A 16460-nucleotide genomic window follows, 5' to 3' on the forward strand; every position below is an offset into this window, starting at 1 on the left:
TTTATATCTTGTTTGATTGTCATGTTTGGGATAACTTATCTCACCATTTATATCATAGTGATGAGATAAGTTATTCCATATACATGGTGAAATAAATTATCTCAGAATAGCTAATTAATCCCAGAATAATTAACCTTGGAATAATTTGTTTCCAACCAAACGATCCTACGTGGGTTAGTTACACGAGTAAAATGAGTGAGGTGGTTTCGAGTGACCTTTTCTTCAAATTGTAAGGTCCAACGTCATTGTTTCTTCATCTATGGACCCCACTCTTTTAAATTATACTATCAAACCCCTTACTATTTTATTGTTCTTTCTACAAATGTCAAATGAACGCCTTACCTCAATTTACACTGATAAAAAAATAATTATGATCAATATGAAGTACATATCAATCCTATTTTTTAATAGGCTAAAATGGATCAAGCTGAATTTAATTGAGCTTATAAATAGAAGATCAATAAATTTAGACAAATTAAACAAGTCATACTGTCCATACTCTAATTTTTTGCCATCTCTACTGCATTCTGAACAAGCCGAATGTTCAATAATGCATGTTCGCACACATAGGCAAACAGAATCCAAAATTTCAAGGAATAGTGTCTAAGAGGACTATTTTGTCATATATATGTTCAAGTACTCTATTAGAATAGATAATACAAGTGTCTAAATAAAATTTTCTAATTAAAAAATTATAGATGTATTCTGCCTAAAGAATTTATGGGGGAATTCCACCTAGGGAGTATTATTTTTTGGGATGGAATGGAATGGATTATTATTTGTTTTCTCTAATAATAGTGAAAGTGGTGGTTGATTTTATGTTAGAGTTGAGAAGACCCCACCATAAAAGTAGACCAATGGACATCATACAAACCTTTTCATTTAATTTGTGTCTCTAACCACTGCATATAAATGATGATGTTCTTCCCTTTTCTTTTTAAGTAAGTACTCCGGCCTCTCATTTTCTTCACCATTATTCCTTTTAATTAATTATATAATTCCCTTTCCCTTAATTCAAATTAATTAAGGTGACTAAAAAAAATGTCCAAGGACATGAATCTGTCAGTAAATGGGGAATCTCAAGTGCCTCCCGGATTCCGTTTTCATCCAACGGAGGAAGAACTTGTTCATTATTACTTGAGGAAAAAGGTTGCCTATGAGAAAATTGATCTTGATGTTATTCGCGATGTTGATCTGAACAAGCTTGAACCATGGGACATTCAAGGTACCATGTATTACATTTTGTTTAATTTGTTTAAACACGCACGCGCGTACTAATCATATAAATATCATATGCAGAAAAGTGCAGAATAGGATCGACACCACAAAATGATTGGTACTTGTTCAGTCACAAAGACAAGAAGTATCCGACAGGAACTCGAACAAATCGTGCTACTGCAGCTGGATTCTGGAAGGCTACTGGTCGCGATAAAGTCATTCACAGCAACTGTAAGAGAATAGGGATGAGAAAAACCTTAGTCTTTTATAAAGGACGTGCCCCTCATGGTCAGAAATCAGATTGGATAATGCATGAGTATCGCCTTGACGACAACATCATCATTCCCCAACAAACTACTCTCAACGTTAGTGTTAGTATATAATTAGCTAATACTTCTACAATTACTTAATAATTTTACCTTATTGTTCCTACTGCATGCAGGTCAATGAATCAAGTAATAACCTGCAGGAAGAAGGATGGGTGGTGTGCCGTGTTTTCAAGAAGAAGAATTATCATAAGGCTCTTGAGAGTCCATCACCACTCATGTCCACAATTCAGAAACCAAATTACAACGACGGCGTTCTTGATCAAATACTCATGTACATGCACAAACAACAAAACAGCAGCTTGGAAAACAACAACAACCAGCTCCTTCACTTAGATGATATGCAAATAAATAACACCAACTCCTTCATGATAAATAATAGTAATACTCCTACATTCATCCACCTCCCGCCCCTACACAATCATCATTCTCCAACCAACAACAACAATATTATCCAACAACATTGTGAGACACCTAAAACTAGCCTGCCTGTTGATTGGTCACAAACTTCAACGGCATCTGGTCCAAGTGATTGGGTATCTCTCGATCGTCTGGTGGCTTCTCAACTTAACGGCCATGACAATATTTCATCAAACAACAACATGATATGTTTTCCTCTTCATCATCACGGTCACGCCAGACAAAATGATGACGACGATGCCTTCTCCCAATCTCAACCACATGATGACCACCAAGTTGACGTTGAATTTTGGAGCTACTCACCATCACCCTCCGATCCATTATGCCACTTATCAGTTTAATTCCTCTCCATCATATATTATGTACACCAAAATAAGTTCAACCTGAGACGTTATTATATATAGTATCCTTAATAGTAATTAGTTTGATTGATACAATGATACTAGTACCACGTACGTACGTAATTTTTTTTTCTTTTTTCTTTTAATAATAGTATTAGAGTCTTGAATAATGGAGTATGTTGACATGAGACATGCATATGATAGTCAACTGAAATATCTTTTCTTAATAATTAACGTTGTCTCCTCTTTCATCATTATGTTGTCTATGACTAATGCCAATATACTATCCAGCCTGATCTTTTTAATTTCCGATGATCGCGTAAGAGAGGTGTATATATATAGTTAATTTATTTTCTTTAGTGAGGACCGTAATGATTTTAATTAGTAGTGAGATCTTATAAAATTATACTATATCTTGAAAATTACAATTTGTGATAATTACCTTGCTTGCACCTACAAAAAGTTCCAGCGTCGACCAATAATATCAGAAAACATGGCAATTGTTGTCTTGGAATTAAAAATAATACTCCCTCCATCTTTTTAATATTTCATATCCGATCCGTTGTTTGTTTCCACCTTTATTCTTGATCATAAATATGGAGAAATTTTAATGTGGTGCCAAAGAAAGAAATATTAAATTGATAGGAGTAATAAATAAAAATAATTTAGTCAAATTATTATTCTTCACTTAAATGCTTTTTTAAGAGGTTTTTTTTAATATTTAGAAATGGGGGGAGTAGAATAAGAAAGACGATTTTTCAATAAGCTGATTTGTATGTAGGGTTCCAAGTATACATCTTGAAAAAGTATTAGTTGCATCATGTGCTCATCAAAAGATGTCAATATATTTTTATCAATTAATAAGTGGCACTAAGAATAATTTAATTTGTTGAACATAAAAGCAGGGGATGAGATCACATTTTTTTAGATAGTTTTTTTTTCTTTTTCAAATGTGGTTTTAGAGAATATTGCTGACATTTGCTTAATTGTGTTATAGATTTTGGTAGGTATCGGCCACCAGATTGTAGTATAAAAATAAAGATGCCAACCATACTAAAGGTTGAAAAATGAATCAATTAAGCAAGCTTCAATCTCAGTTAACTTGAGCAAGCCCTCTACTTTTATTCATTTCCTTTGGTTCTTTTTTGATCGGCTCATTCAATACAAATTTCTTTTATCTTTTATATAAGATAAATTATGAATTCTTTAGAAATCTAAGTAGGTACATATCCATCTCTGCACCAAGCAAGTAGGATGGTAATTAAAATAGTGGTGATTGCTACATTTTTGTTAGCTAGATAGAGAACTGTATACTGTAAATATTAATTGTTTGATGGCTCATACGAGGATGAAACATTATATTGCAGCTCCAGCTTTGTTATAGTTATATTAATTCTTAATTTCACAAATGTATATATCATTTTAGGTACTTGATCTCTAAATAAGGAAGCACACACAAGTCTATTAAAGGGTTTCACCGACAAGAATATATATATGAAATAATTAATTAGGTTATAATAACAAGGTATATACACCATAAAACTATTGATAGAATTGATTGATGTGCATGATGGTTAGAGTGGCGGTGGTTCTGCTAATTATAACATTACATTAAGAGGCACTGAATCAAATGAATTTATGTTCGTTTCATCACCAAACTTGATTTTCTTACCATTAATCATAACACTGTGTTGACAAATTGGTCCCATTTATTCATTAACGTTACCTTCTCAAACGTTGAGAGTGCACCTTTTTATCTTTTCTTTTTCCTTATTATTATTATTATATGTTGGTTTAAATGTTCTAATCTTATCGCAACATCAACTATTTTAACATAACAAACTAACACTTTAATGGTTTCTACAACATCAACTACTACTTTAATTAATTATAGGTATGTACTATTATGAAATTCTAGGAGAAGCAAAAATATTAATTGATCAAAGCCTAGCGAATAGAATTATATATGTTAGAGTGAGACTAATATAGTGTAATGGTAGGATTATAGAAAATAAATAAATAAATATATTGTTGAAAGAAGAGGTGACTAGTGGATTGACTTGTAGCTCTATGGATCTTTGATTATACCCTACTCATGATTCGTGAAGGCAGCTAGCTAGGACCCATTGGACATTATATTGTTGCTTTCTTAATCCCTATGACTGGAAGGAGCCATTTCCACAACTAATATATCTCTTAGCTACAATTGGGCCTTGTACCTCTTCTTTTATTTAATTAATTAATGCGGCACTTTTACATTTTGTCATTGTTCTAAATGTGGTTATTTCAGGAGTTTTACTGGTAACTTCCAAGTTGAAAAGTGACTATTTCTGAAAAACAGCAAAATTCACCCACAGAAGAACACAAGAAATGTTGTAGTTGCCATTGAGAAGCTATCCGTAAGTAAGGTAAAAGCAGCAAAAAAATTATCATAATCATAGCATAGTTACTTAGCATTGATATATTATTGGTACGTTTTAATTTACACTGCGTCTCATGACACAGGTAGATAACACCTATGGGCCAGTTGATTCATTCAGAATCTGAGAAACTACCCGCAGTTTAGTTTAGTGCTGAATCTTCACTCAACTTGAGCTAACTCTTTCAAAAGCTGCCCTTGAGAGCTTCATGTAAAATATCTTCTTGCAACTTGGTGTGTACATAATCCATTTATCGCACTATAAATAGAACTGGACCCTGGCCGAGATTTAAGAAGCAAGTTTTGATGAGATTAATCATATCAGTCAGTATATCTTAGTTAGCTTCTGTTGGTTAAAAATACAAATCTAAATGCAACATTATTATTATTATCATACAAGTTTATTGATCCAGATAATCAATGGAATAATGTAATCCATTGCATTATCTATGAAGAAACTCAAACTAGTAATTTGTATTCACAAAGTAGAAGAAGAAAGAATCAACCAAACAATTGTTTAGTTAACTGGTTTAGGACAAACAAGAACCTGTATGGGTCTGTAGAGCAAGCAAGAATGCTTTAATAAAGGCAAGTGACTACTGCCAAATAGTAATGGCTGAAATAGCCCTCAAATTATTACAGATGCTCCCTCTGTTTAATTCTATTAGAACTTATTTGACTGGGAGTGGAACGAGAGACCCTTGGATCATGTGGTATCTATTATGCCATGAAATTTCTGGCTATAAAATCATGTCATTGAGAGTAAACTTCATAGCTAAATGTTTCAAACATAAAAGTGTGTAATTCTTTTTGGAAAATATTGGAAAGGAAATGGTCTCATATAAAATGGAATAGAGGGAATACCACTTTCCTCGGTGCAGAAATAAGTATAGGGATTCTAACAGAGATATCAATGTTTGGTACAAATGATTTATAAAGAAAGTTGTGTCCTTTAATAAAGGAGATAAGTGTCAAAAACACACCTAAACTATCCCTTTGTTTTGAGTTTCATACCTAAACTATCACTTATTAGTTTGAGAAACACACCTCTCTCCTTGACAAAAGAAGGGTATAAGTAACTAAAGTAACCCTCAAACTTAATTCAAATACTTCTTTTTTCAGTTCAGAAATCAGCATAGGTGTTCCAAGTACCATTCCAATCAATCCCTGAGCCTCGAGCTGTTCATGGAGTAATTCCATTTCAGAAGCAGTTCAATGTAATCACAAAAAGTACCATGGTATTTAAAAATGCTTACAGCCTAGCACTGCTGGTGGTACTAAATGTTATACTCCCTCTGTCCCAATTTATATGACTTACTTTCCTTTTTAGTCAGTCCCAAAAAGAATGGCACATTTCTATTTTAAGTAACAATTTGCCTATAAAATGTCTTTTTTACCCTTAATGAAATGATTTACAACCACACAAAATTCTATCATTCATTTTGGACCACAAATTTTAAAAGTCTTTCCATTTTTCTTAAAGTTTGTGCCAAATCAAAGTACATCATATAAAATGGGACGGAGGGAGTAACCAATTGAAATTAGACTATTAGATAGTATCACACTAAATCTATGTTGATAATTCTTTTCTTATTAAGTACATCCTTGGTCCGGCAAGTAGCAACAAGGCGAGTTCTAACGTTGGCCACAGTTAAAAAGACTTTTAAATGAAAGAATCATCAATGAATGCAACAAAACTATTCAAGAATTACTTAGTTACTATTTATACTTTGTTAATCGCTCATGGTTACCATAACCCTAGTTGTGGATTTAGTTTCTCATAGTAGCAAGAACACAATTCATATTTTTAGATGAAGAAATCATGAACTTACGTAATAAGTAGAAGAAACCCAGAATCTCAACTTAAATTTCAAAGTAAAAATCTTCAAAACCAACTTAGGAAATCAAAAATTGCTAAAATTGCAAGTTAATTTCCAAAGCAAAAAACTAGAACTAAAGTAATAGTGTCTAACCCCAAAAAAGAAGAAAAGAACCCTAAAAAGTATCCTATGAATGATCTCTCCCCTCCAAAATAATTATTTCTATGGACTATTTATAAATATAGAAAACCCTAAATAAAATAACTAAGTCCAAATAAAATAAGGAATCCAAAACCAAAACGGAATTGAATTGCTTGCTGCACGCGTGAACAGTAGCCACTTCGGTTGGAGATGCCTTTTATTCTGCCACGTGGCATAAGGCCTTCAATTTGCAATCTGCTGCACTTTCTATATTAAATATTATTATATTAAATTTAATTGATTAAGCCGTCTACTTGATTTTCTTATTCAACCTTTCATCTTTAATTCGTTTTAGCTCCAAACTTCTTCATTTTTCTACCAATTTAATCTTACAAATAAAATATACTCCCTCTGTCCCAATTTATATGACTTACTTTCCTTTTTAGTCAGTCCCAAAAAGAATGACACATTTCTATTTTAAGTAACAATTTGCCTATAAAATGTCTTTTTTACCCTTAATGAAATGATTTACAACCACACAAAATTCTATCATTCATTTTGGACCACAAATTTTAAAAGTCTTTCCATTTTTCTTAAAGTTTGTGCCAAATCAAAGTACATCATATAAAATGGGACGGAGGGAGTACTATGCTTTCTCTTTATGGCTGTACAGAATTAGTTTATGCAACACTGCTATAACCAGTTAGTAAGTATTCAAAAAATTCAAATACCAAAGGTAGCAGTAACTCAATAAATTATAAACACATATATCCCAAGTTATTGAATTACAATCTTATACCATAGTGAACATCAATCCTTATTCATCAAGGTTAATTTGCCAAAGGAGCACCAAGTTTAGCTATATGTATGCAAATAAAGGAGAATGCATTAGAGACTAACCGAGCTAGGTCCTCAGAGTCACAGATCCTGCATCACTCAGCAGCAAATGGGGCAAAGCACCAATCCATTTTCATTACACTCAGTACACCGCACCACGACAGCTCTGCCTTCATTCTGTTCCATGTCTTCCTTCACCATCTTGCAGCTCCCATTACATGTAAAACAAGGCATGAACCTGACACCCCCACAACCCTCACAAACAGAACCAGCTTTCATCTTAGGCAACCCTTGAAGCAAATCCCCAAAATTTCCCTCCTCCACAATCCTCATCACGTCCTCAGCTCCTCCAATGTACCTCCCTTTAAAGAACACCCTTGGAGGTATTAACTCAGTGCTCTCTTTACCCTTCATCAGCTCCTTCAATTCTTCCCTGAAACCTCTATCCATCGAAATATCCCTCTCAGAATACAAAACCCCAAGCCCCTCAATCGCTGATCTCACAACATTACAAGCCTCAAAGGTCTTCCTCACACCCCTCAACGTTGTTGTATAGATCACAATTTTACCCTCACCATTTGGCGGACAAAGCTTTTCAAACCCATCAAGCACGGAAGCAGAAGGCAATCTCGTGGGGTTAAAAATGTCAGCTTTATCAAGCGCATCGGTAAAAGATGGAATATTGGGGCTTGAATTCTCTTTGTTGGGGGATGATTTATTCAAGAATCTGAAACTAGAATCAGGGGTTGATTTGCGTAAAGAGGGAAATCGAAAGCTGTCAGAGATGGGTGTGGTGGAGGTGGAATCAAGACCAGCCATAAGTTCCCAAGAGTTGATGATGTCGGACTTGAGGATTCTGGGTTCCGACAAGGGGCTTGGGAAAAGCGAACCAAGAGTGTGGCGAGGTGGTGGGGTAGGGGTGGGAGGGACAGTGGTGGTGGTGGGTGGGGGAGTTGAAGGTGGATCAAGGGTCAAGAGACCATAAGTGGTGGAAGTTAGAGAGACAATGTGGTGGCTAAAACCGGCCGCAGAGCCACCCATATTGGTGAATTCATTGTCTTGATTGAGCAGAGTGGATGAAACGCAACCCATTTGCAATGGCAGAATAGAGTCAACGAAGTGAAGTGAAGAGTGTGATGAAGACAACAGAGATTTTGATAATTTAATGGCGGAGTTCGAGGAGTTTGTATTCAATTTTTGAAAAATGGACATGGGCGTGTGTGAATGCAGGGTCCTCTTTGGTATTTTACCGCTCAAATATTTCATTTTCAAATTCGACCCCTAAAGTTACTGTTTCTGTCGTAAAGACCAAAAAGGGTGAGCCTCCACATTCACTTTTGTCCCTCTCTTTCTTTTTTGGTTTTTTTTAGATAGCTCTAACTTTATTTATTACTCCACAGAAATTGGATTATGGATATATTTGTGTGATATAAATATAATTAGAATCACTATACAACAACTCTAATCCTATTCATAATTTGTGTATTTTTCATGTTTATGAGAGAAAATATAACTTTAAAAATTATTCAAATAAAATTTCAACTTCGAATCAATCTAATTTCATATCACATATCCTTTATATTTCAATACAAAATTAATTTTGTCACTCACAAGCATGATGTGGAAACCATGTTCCTTGCCAATAGCCCAATATTGTATATATATGATCATCGTTGAGCCAAATACCTGAATTTTTGTACATTGATGCATGAACAAACCACTTGTCAAATCATGTAATAAGGGCAAATTTAAAATTTGAAGTTTATAAATTTCTACAGTAACTTTATTTGAGTTCATAATTAAAAATGTATAAACTTTTAATAAAAGTATGAGCAAAAACTATTAAATTTTCAAAAGTCATACTTAAAACTTTGGATCCACTTGTGCAATACAAAGATTGAAGGGAGGGGTATCCCAAGTTTAAACTGTTTTGAGGCCTGTATTTGAGTTGTAGCAATTTAGAGAATTGGTTAAAATGTAAATATAATAAAAATTGAAGCATTGTAAGTGGGTACCTGATATGAAATTAGAGTCGTTTGGGCCTAACAGGTCCATTTATCATTCTGATGTTTGATATCACTCATCATCACTATTACTTTTAGACACATAAAGGACATAGTAGTAATTAGCACGGAGTAATTTGGTGATTGGTATTTTAAAAAATAGCGACTTTTGGAATAGAAGAGGAATCGCTGCAAAGTTCCATTGCCAAACTTCGCGTCATAGAGGATGAGTTCACACGACATACGCCGTCCGTTCAAACGCCCGGCGATCTCCGACCAACAAAGACGCCGAGAACTTTCATTGCTCCGCCAGTCCCAAAACCGCCACGACGCTCAGCTACAAGCCCGTCGTTTAGCTTCCACTCTCCTCTCTCTTCAATCCTCTTCCCAAGAACAGCAGGTCGACATACAAGTTACCGACGAACTTGAATCCTGTCCCGAAGAAATCGACGACGATTATGGACATCATAAGGACTCACATGATCTTCGTCAAGCTACCAAGCTGAGAGGACCTGATGCTCGGTTATGGTTTGCCAAGCAGCTTATGCTTCCCGAGTGGATGATTGATGTTCCCGATAAATTGAATACCGATTGGTGACTTTTCAATAACATTTCCACATTTATATATATTCAATTTTCTCTATTTATTAAATTTTGATATTGTACATTAAATTCTAATTTCACTTAAAAAGTCTCCAAATTTTGATGCTTGTTGAATGTTTGATGTTCAACATTTACAGAGATTGAGGTCATAATGGCTTTTCAACTTTGTATTCTAGGTTCAACTTTTGTAGAGGTCAAAATTGAATGCTTTTTGCTTCAACTAGAAAATACTTCATACTTTGTTTATTCTACTTTGATGCCATGGTTATCTGCATCTTAGCCTACCACAAAAACTTCACTTATTTGTCGGACAAGTAGTCGGAACTGTATATTTGCTGTGGATGTCTTGCTTGATTTAAACTAAACAAACACAATCAAGCATATTATTAATCTTAGGTTGAATTTGATGTGCAGGTATGTATTTGCTAGGCCTGCTGGAAAACGATGCTTCGTTGTTTCTTCAAATGGAACAACAATCAGTAGACTGCGCAATGGAGTTCTCTTGCACCGTTTTCCTTCTGCTCTACCCAATGGTGCCAGGACTAATAACAGTAAAGCTGCTCAATCATACTGTATTCTTGATTGCATATTTCACGAGGTAACTATTGAAACATGTAACATTGTTGCTCATATTTTGTTCTGTATATCTGAAATATTCTGCACTGCCTTTGTTGTGGCAGTCTGATGAGACTTATTATGTCATTGATGGTGTTTGTTGGGCGGGAATTTCATTATATGAGTGCACTGCCGAATTCAGATTCTTTTGGTTAAACAGCAAGCTTGCTGAGACGGGGGCTTGTGATGTTCCCTCAACTTATCATAAATATAAATTTAGTGCTCTTCCTGTCTACAACTGTGACAAGGAAGGACTACAGACAGCTTATGCAGGACAAGTTCCATATGTCAAGGATGGATTACTGTTTTACAACAAGTAAGATCTTTTTTGCTGTTTATCTCTCATTTGTTTAGTACAAGGCAATTTAATACAAACTATGAACATGATTTGCTCCTGAAGTTATTAGCTCATCTTCTTCATCCATTTCACTGATAAAAAAAGGGGTGGGGGTGGCGGGTGGGGAGGCAAGCATATAAGGAGGTAACTCAGTAAATAAGATTTGCTTTTGACTTGTCCTTACTTCCTTTGACCGTTAAAGTATTTCACATAATGGATAGTGCTTGGTGTGATGTTTCAAGTGTTATACATGAGAAGACAAGTTGTCCTTTTTTTCAGAGTTAGTCTTGGATGGGCAGGCTTTCTAAAACCTTTAAACCAAGTTGAGACGGAGCTGTTACAACTTAAGTTTCTGAAATCTTGATTGCTGCATCCGCTGTATGATAAGCAATTTGTTTGCATATATGTGCATTCATTGGAAATGAATATCTAGTTGAGGTGTTAGGTAACACGGGTCAGGTCCTTAGAATTATGTGCTTTCTCAGCAACTTAACCAGCTCCACTTATCTTTTAACCTTTCAAAATCAAGCCTATTCCACCATTTAGTTCTAACTTATATTGTGCACTACTCAGTTACGTTGCGTATGGATGGCATTTAGAAGTTGCTTGTGAACAGCCTGGTCCTTTTCTGAATTCACCTGTAGGTTTATCTTGCCCTTTTCCTTCTCTGCACTGTTCATTTTAATGGCTACAGTGACAATGTTACCAATCATGGAACTAGAATACAACACTCACATGATTTGGGAAAGTTATAGATCATGCATTGGAGTTGGACCATGGCACTCTAGATGGTGTATGCTGTCCTAGTGTTAAATTGTCTAGATTGTTGTAGTTTCTCAAGCATCATCAATAATCAAAATTTTAAGTTTCTGTACCTCATGGCCTTAGGAAATCTCCAGGTGATTTTTTCTTCTTTCATTTGATCATAATCTTAATTTGTCCATCCCGCTCAGGCATGCACAATATCAAACAGGAAATACACCTCTATCATTGGTTTGGAAGGATGAACATTGTAGTCAGTATGTCATTGATACAGACAATAAAGGACAAGTTCAAAGTCAACAACAGGTACATTACACTATGTACTTTTTTGATTTTGAAAGCTGTTATTTAGAGGCGAATCTAAGATTTCTAGAATATGGGTGCACCACTAATAAAGGAAGGAAAAAATGCTTTTAAACGAGAATTAATCTCTAGACCTCTAGGTAAATAACTCAGCATTATTTTATGAATACATGGGCCTTGCCCAATTTAAATTAAAAAATAATTTTAAAAAAATAACTCAGCATTCAACCAAGTGCACCATTTAGACTTCTTGTAGCATGGGTGCCAACAAATAATATCAGGCATGTCATCATAAGGTCATGCAAAGATTGTAAAACTAACTTTCGGATGTAACATGTTATACTAACATCCAGAAATCACATGCTATTCGCGTCCCTATTAACCAAATCCCAGCTATGAACCAACTTCCAACTCAAACCGAAACAAATGCAAACCAATTGGAATACAAATGAATTGTACAAATTAGAAGTGTTGAATACCCAAACCTTAAGTTGAGGAATCCAATTGGAGCTGCTTCTCCAATGAGGACAAGACCATTCTTGATATGTATACGAAAAAAGTTGGTTTTGTACTTTCTAAGGCAAATAAAGCTCTCCCTTTTTTGTTCCTCAAAAAAAAAAAAAAACTCTCCCTTTTTACAGAGTTTGAAAGTACAATGTGTAGTTTGTGTTACATTTCTTAGGGGTCGTTTTGGTTTGTGGGATAACGTATTAGCATTATGGGATTATTTTATCCCATGTTTGGTACAGTTTATTATTGTGAGATCAGTAATTTGGGATTGCTTATACCAAATTTGTTGTATTATTTTTAAACCACTCTGGTCTCTCTGTGGGATAACAATCCCGGGATTGCTAACCCCTGGGTAAAACAACTAAACGACTCATTTGCCTTTTTGTTAATCTTTTCTCCCAATGTCTTCTAAGAAAGCCAATGTTAAATTAGAAATAAAAGTGAGATCTTTGTAACCAGGGCTTAATGTATTTCTTTTGTTGTACAACCAGGTAGTTTTGGAGCTCCTGGATGGTGGCAGACTGGCTACATCTGATGACCCTCCTGTCATATTTGGTTGCTTACTTGGTGAATTCATGCAAAAGGTTTGATCATATTATTATTTTGCACTTTATTAAATTGCAATTTAAAGGAGGAAGGATAGAGGAGATGTAAGGAAAGGCCCTCCTAATCAGCTTTCTCAATCCTCTGAAATTGGAAGAGGAAGTAAATCCCTCCCTCTTTTGGTACCAGGGGAGTGTAATTCATTACAACTCTTATTGTCTCTCCACTTTTATTTTTTCCTTTATTCTGTGTCATGTCTTGACTTATCCATTACTAAATCTGTTCTCATGGTCTTCAGACAGAACTTCACTGTGGAGATCTTATAAAATTTGCTATAGGTGAAGGAGGATTAGTTGTTGTTGACAGTAAACTGGAGAAGGCTGATCTGAAATACCTGGGCAAATCCAATCGTGCACGTGCTTTTGCTGATAGTTACTCGAAGGTTAGATGGTGGATTCGGATTCCATGCCCTTTGTAGGAATTGCTAATTTAGTTACCAGTTTAAAATTTCAATCACTCAAATCTGGTGTTGATGTATTCTGCATTTGTCATGAACATCCTCCATGCAAGTTATTCTTGAATGCAGCAATATAGAAAAGGAAGAGAAGACACAAAAAATAAACACAAAAAGACTTAACGATGGGTCACAAGTGTGGGATTACTCTTAAGTCACAATTAAGTCTCCTTGCTATATTTTATGGTGCCATGCCATGTACGTATTATGGTCTTAATCTACGTGTAGATTTGTCAGGTTATTGCATGATTTGCTTTGTGATGTGTCTCCACTGTTTAAATGGAATTCGTTTCACAAATGAAGTCCTTGTTATCATTGAGATATTTTATTTGACACAGTAACCTGGTTTTGTTTGTCAGGTCTTGTTCCAGCATGCAGCTCGGTATTCTCCTCTGAGAATTGAGCATCTTTTTGCATCAATCAGTTCGTATGTTGAAGATGGAAATTCAACTCAAGATGCAGAGATGGCTGGTTAAAGGTGCAATGTTCAGGAAACGCTTTTGAACTAACCATATAAACTTGCATGGTTATGAAATTAACTGAGTGATGGGCATATGATCATTCTCACCTACACCATGAAAGTAACATTTTTGTGTCATGTAAGATGAGGATAATGGTGCGAAAGAATACGCTGTGTTTTGACTTCATCCAACAAGGGGCTTTCACTGCTTTTCTCCTCATCTTGTCTACCCTTTATTCATAATTTGGGAACGCTAAACTTTTACATGAAGAAGATTAATGGGCTCTGAAAATCCTTAGCTTCTGAATGCAGGCCCACAGCTGAACTTTTGCTCCGGTGTCCAACAATTCATCATTGACGTAATATTGTTCAAACAGGGTTGAAATTTTGGTTAGGCAGTGTTGAAGGTAACATCAGTGGATACAAAAGAAATGCATATGGCTTTCCTCGTTTGTTCTTTGCATAATTAGTCTGCTACAGAAGTTTTTGGAATTTGCTATTGTTTCTTTGTGAACAACTCCAATTCTCTTTTCGATTTTTTTCCCCAGAGAAGGAGATTATCAATCTTAAGTGAGATAGTTGTGTCTAATTTCTGATTTTGGGATAGATTTTAGAGCATCACATCAGAGCTGGAAAACTGTATTCTACCAGGAGTGAAAATAGATTTGCTAAAAACCAAAGATAGTGTACATTATGGCTTCTTGTATTGTATTGGAACCAATTCCAACAAATTCTGTAGCTGAATTATTTTCCCTAGTATACGTGTACAGTTCGATTCAAGATGCAAAAGTGGTTGGCTCACAACCATCGTGAACACATGCTAAGACGTCTTTATAGTCTCTTGAGATGGTGAAAGAATCATAAACTTTCCCGTCCCTACTCTTTTTGTATTCAAAAAGTAGTGATGAATGATTAAATGCTGTAAGCTTGACGAACCCCCAATCATAATCCCTGTAAAGACTCCAAGTGGTATTAATTGGGGTGAATTCTGATAAGTGGCTCCCTCCGCCACCCACAACAACATGAATTGTTCCATTGACAATACCAGAATAGTGTGATCTTTCCGAGTTCACACATTGGTTCTGCATCATAGAAATGGATGTTATTTCTAGTACTAAGTTCTATTAACTTCAGAAAAGAATTGCATGATTCAACATTGAAAAGAAGTAGCACTGCTTACCTGATAAATGGGACAAGTTCTTTCATAGTTATGGACATGACCATAAAATGCAATATCCACTTTATACTTCTGCCAAAGCTTCTGCAAGCTTTCCCTTCCCATTGGCTCCTCAAATGAGCCTTCCAAGCCATACCATTTGTCTGAAGAGTAACCAAGAACCCGATGAGCAGCAAATATCAGCCAAGGCTGCTTCTGTCTGTCTACTGAAGCAAGACAATGTTCAATAAATCTGTATTGCTCAGACCCCTCTCTCCAATCATGCTCACTGTCTGCTATGCAAAAGTGAAACATGCCATAATTTGTTGAATACCTGCAGTTGTGATACACAAGGTCATATCAAAGTGTAAGAAGCTACCAAAGAGGGTGTTCCATATTTTCTTGAGGATGAGGGTGTTCTATAATATTTGCTGAACCACATTCCTAATATATAAGACTCAGTTGCAATGAACAGAGAATGAAAATAAGCTTTCTTTTGGAATGTAAATTGCTCATTTCTCGCTTCCACCATCCCAAAATAATTTCTTAATTTGTTTTTAAGAACCAAACTTCAACATATTCGTCTATAGCTTCTAAAGTATTTCAAACATGTGAAAAGTGCAAAATGACTTAAAAAACAATCAACTCATTTCATTCACTACAGAGACTGGACAAATTAAAACCAAGCAAGACCTCTGAATCATGAAATGACTAGAAAATGTGCACATGAACAAACTACTCTTCAGCACAAGCACTTGAACTTTCTTTTTCTGAGAGGAAGGTAAGCGTATTATAAAAACAGCACTTAGGAAGTGCTGAAGTAATTACAGGTGGAGCAAAAACCAAAAAAGGAACCACTTTCTAATCTTAGAGGGACTCTAAGAGGCCAAGGCTTGATTCTGCATCATTAACAAACTGCTCCTTGCACTAAAAAGAGAACAAAAGGACCTTGATCTGTTGGATTGTTTCAGTGTATAAACTTGATCTGTTTGATTATTTCAGTATAAGCACTTGAACAATCCTCAAAGTTCCCTCTTTTGCCCAATACAGAAAAGTTACGCACCCATTTTGTACTTGTCACAACTGAACGTGATGGGGGTGGGATCGGGGGGGGGGGGGGTTGCGGGGGGGG

The 16460-nt window shown here is 35.4% G+C and overlaps 4 protein-coding genes across 6 annotated transcripts in view; 2 read left to right on the forward strand and 2 right to left on the reverse strand.

The window, feature by feature from the left end:
* Positions 1 to 1004: 1004 nt before the first annotated feature.
* On the forward strand, positions 1005 to 2514 carry LOC102578181 (NAC domain-containing protein 43). Its single transcript, XM_006343942.2, has 3 exons — positions 1005 to 1225; positions 1300 to 1583; positions 1661 to 2514. Exons 1-3 carry the CDS (start codon positions 1042 to 1044, stop codon positions 2303 to 2305), a joined length of 1113 nt encoding a protein of 370 aa, XP_006344004.1. The 5' UTR covers positions 1005 to 1041; the 3' UTR covers positions 2306 to 2514.
* A 2151-nt stretch (positions 2515 to 4665) lies between these two features.
* LOC102585352 (uncharacterized protein At5g39865) lies at positions 4666 to 8759 on the reverse strand. Of its 2 annotated transcripts, none has more exons than XM_006343708.2 (2): positions 7586 to 8758; positions 4666 to 5002 (listed from the first exon to the last, which is right to left on the reverse strand). In XM_006343708.2, the coding sequence occupies exon 1, from the start codon at positions 8732 to 8734 to the stop codon at positions 7622 to 7624; it is 1113 nt and encodes a 370-aa protein (XP_006343770.2). In that variant the 5' UTR covers positions 8735 to 8758; the 3' UTR covers positions 4666 to 5002; positions 7586 to 7621. The 2 variants fall into 2 exon arrangements, with proteins under 2 accessions (XP_006343770.2, XP_006343771.2); XM_006343709.2 differs by lacking the exon at positions 4666 to 5002 and adding an exon at positions 5742 to 5903 and having other exon boundaries at positions 7586 to 8759.
* Positions 8760 to 9645: 886 nt separating this feature from the next.
* Positions 9646 to 14952, forward strand: LOC102586231 (snurportin-1). Of its 2 annotated transcripts, XM_006343712.1 has the most exons (8): positions 9646 to 10119; positions 10543 to 10726; positions 10809 to 11059; positions 12034 to 12148; positions 13147 to 13239; positions 13497 to 13640; positions 14072 to 14190; positions 14485 to 14952. In XM_006343712.1, exons 1-7 carry the CDS (start codon positions 9752 to 9754, stop codon positions 14186 to 14188), a joined length of 1272 nt encoding a protein of 423 aa, XP_006343774.1. In that variant the 5' UTR covers positions 9646 to 9751; the 3' UTR covers positions 14189 to 14190; positions 14485 to 14952. The 2 variants fall into 2 exon arrangements, with proteins under 2 accessions (XP_006343774.1, XP_006343773.1); XM_006343711.2 differs by having other exon boundaries at positions 14072 to 14952.
* Positions 14855 to 16460, reverse strand: part of LOC102585903 (probable inactive purple acid phosphatase 27) — a 6274-nt gene continuing 4668 nt past the window's right edge. The window contains exons 11-12 of the mRNA XM_006343710.2: positions 15353 to 15662; positions 14855 to 15254 (exon numbers count right to left, since the gene is read on the reverse strand). Coding sequence (XP_006343772.1) covers positions 14949 to 15254; positions 15353 to 15662 — 616 coding nt within the window. The 3' untranslated portion in view covers positions 14855 to 14948. The remainder of the gene's footprint in view (positions 15255 to 15352; positions 15663 to 16460) is intronic.

The sequence above is a fragment of the Solanum tuberosum genome, unplaced genomic scaffold (assembly GCF_000226075.1).
Source record: "Solanum tuberosum cultivar DM 1-3 516 R44 unplaced genomic scaffold, SolTub_3.0 scf00048, whole genome shotgun sequence".
NCBI lineage: Eukaryota > Viridiplantae > Streptophyta > Magnoliopsida > Solanales > Solanaceae > Solanum > Solanum tuberosum.

Bases quoted from the DNA above. Each gene is read 5' to 3' on its own strand.
- LOC102586231 (XM_006343711.2), top strand. From the start codon at position 9,752: ATGAGTTCACACGACATACGCCGTCCGTTCAAACGCCCGGCGATCTCC. The intron at 12,149-13,146 runs GTACATTACACT...TTGTACAACCAG, and splicing joins AAGTTCAAAGTCAACAACAG to GTAGTTTTGGAGCTCCTGGA. The intron at 13,240-13,496 runs GTTTGATCATAT...CATGGTCTTCAG, and splicing joins TTGGTGAATTCATGCAAAAG to ACAGAACTTCACTGTGGAGA.
- LOC102585352 (XM_006343708.2), bottom strand. From the start codon at position 8,734: ATGTCCATTTTTCAAAAATTGAATACAAACTCCTCGAACTCCGCCATT.
- LOC102578181 (XM_006343942.2), top strand. From the start codon at position 1,042: ATGTCCAAGGACATGAATCTGTCAGTAAATGGGGAATCTCAAGTGCCT. The intron at 1,226-1,299 runs GTACCATGTATT...TATCATATGCAG, and splicing joins TGAACCATGGGACATTCAAG to AAAAGTGCAGAATAGGATCG. The intron at 1,584-1,660 runs GTTAGTGTTAGT...TACTGCATGCAG, and splicing joins CCCAACAAACTACTCTCAAC to GTCAATGAATCAAGTAATAA.